General features: G+C 42.0%; 1 protein-coding gene across 1 annotated transcript in view; it reads right to left on the reverse strand.

Moving 5' to 3' along the window:
* Positions 1-1,769: 1,769 nt before the first annotated feature.
* The window catches only part of LOC125868407 (uncharacterized), a 3,381-nt gene continuing 2,926 nt past the window's right edge, over positions 1,770-2,224 (reverse strand). Inside the window, exon 3 of the mRNA XM_049549065.1 lies at positions 1,770-1,778. Within this exon, the coding sequence (XP_049405022.1) occupies positions 1,770-1,778 (9 nt within the window). The remainder of the gene's footprint in view (positions 1,779-2,224) is intronic.

The raw sequence follows: 2,224 nt of genomic DNA on the forward strand, positions 1-2,224 counted from the left end.
TGGATACTGAGAACCTGAACCTACATCACGAGAAGATGTAGCGCACGTATGCGTCAGTACTTGAAGGGTACTGAGCATGCAGGATAGAGTAAAGCTGAAATAACATATAACTGAACAAAGCAATAAAGTAATGAAATAATCTGAACATGATATAGATACTGAAAATACTGAATACTGAGCTAACTGATGCAATGACCAAATTTATAACATGCTGAGACTGAATACTGACTGTACTGAAATATGGTCAATGCAATAGAGTCTGACTGAACTGTGGGAGCTACTAATAACCGACATAAAACCACATGAGCTAAATGTGGAGTCCGATGTATACGCCCCATCGAGAGGACCCAATATACCCTGCCAGAGGTATAGAGGCATGCTGGCGTGATCACTAAACTGATGTTGCCCACAGAGGGGACTTACACCTACGTGGCTCGTAGTTCTGGGACTATATGGGTACGCTGAAACCCTAGTCCAACTCGGTATTATGCTACTCCCAATGAATTAAGTGGTTAACTGGTTATGACTGAATTTCTGTAAATACTGGATAGCTCGAAACTGAACATGCAAACTGAGAATGCAACAATTAATCTGATAATGATGCATTCATAAACTGAGGCATGTAAAACTGAATACTGAAATATCTGACCTAGCATGTGTAATTCAAGAACTAAAGAAATACATAGCTAGGGTTCTGAAATTCATGCGATAAACTGAGCAATAACATGATAATCTGATTTGGAACATTTAAATAACTAATTCATGATGATCTGTTCAAATTCTAGAAACCCTAGGTCTGTTCATAATCATGGAATCAAGAATCTGACTGAATTCTAGGGACCTAATGGGCGAAAGGAACCCACTAGTGAAATCCCACATACCTGGTGACGAATTCCACGGAGAAATCTTTCGATTTCGGGGCTGGAACTGAAGAAACCTCGTTGCGTTCTTGAACTAGGGTTCTTGACCTTTTTCTCCCTTCTTGCTTCTAATTTTCTAAGTTTTGATTAATGAATTTGACTTAGGTAAGTTCTAGTTATGTTTCTAGGCTTAAACTAATTAAAACCTCATGATTTAGGGTCTAAACGACGTATCTTAGGGGTTAAACGAAATAAGAAAAGACCAAAGGACCCCTAAATTAACTGCTGTCGGAGTGACCTACGGATTGGACCTATGGGCCGTAGGTCAATCTACAGTCCGTAGATTGCGTCCGTAAGTCAAGCCTGCTCGACAGGCCTTCACTAAAACGAGCATAACATTTTAGTCAAAGGTTGGAATTCAGCAAACTCGGTGGCGTTGGAAAGATAATTCAATTATCTATCTAACCATAGGTCATGGGACACATAATTCATTTTGTACTAAAAGTTATGATCATCGGAAGTTGACTCATCAGAATTTTCAGCTAACTGGATGCTAACCTTCGATCTACGGTCAGACCTACGGACCGTGGATCGAATGAAGGTCCGTGCTGGTCAACCGTAGTTTGTGTTAGAGGCTGGGTAAAGGAGGTCTCGATCCACGGACCGTGGTCTGATCTACGGACCGTGGGTCTGTCCGTAAGTCGGGACTTAGCCAATTTTCTGAGCTGGCTGGGGAGGGGTTGCAGTGGTGAACCACGGTCCACCAGTACGGGCCGTGGTCTGACTTACGGTCCATGGATGGTGACCGTAAGTTGCACCTGCAATTTCTCAAAATCTGCACTTTTATCTATTTTGAATACGGGGTGTTACATTATCTCCCCCTTGGGATCATTCGTCCTCGAATGAAGACTAAACTAGCTGAAATGTTGGGAGAGGGACGCAATCCCTACCACTGAACACTAAGAACTAAATTTCTGACTGAACTGAGTTCTAAGGACATGCAAATACACTGAAAATGCAAGTACAAACTGAAGGAACATGATTCTAAGACTGAATTTTCGCATGAATGACTGAAAAACTGAAGAGGAACTATTACCTCAAGCTGGAATGGAATCGGAAGGAAAGAGGTGAGGATACCTAGACTTCATGGCTGCTTCTGCTTCCCAAGTAGCTCCCTCTACTGACTGACTCCTCCACAAAACCTTGACTGAAGCGACTTCTTTATTTCTCAACCTTCTAACCTGACGATCGAGAATCTCAACTGGTACATCCTCATAAGAAAGGCTATCTTTCATGGCCACACTCTCTAATGGCACTATGGATGCTGGATCACCCACACACTTCTTCAAAAGAGAAATGTGAAA

This window comes from Solanum stenotomum, chromosome 6 (assembly GCF_019186545.1).
Source record: "Solanum stenotomum isolate F172 chromosome 6, ASM1918654v1, whole genome shotgun sequence".
NCBI classification, from domain to species: domain Eukaryota; kingdom Viridiplantae; phylum Streptophyta; class Magnoliopsida; order Solanales; family Solanaceae; genus Solanum; species Solanum stenotomum.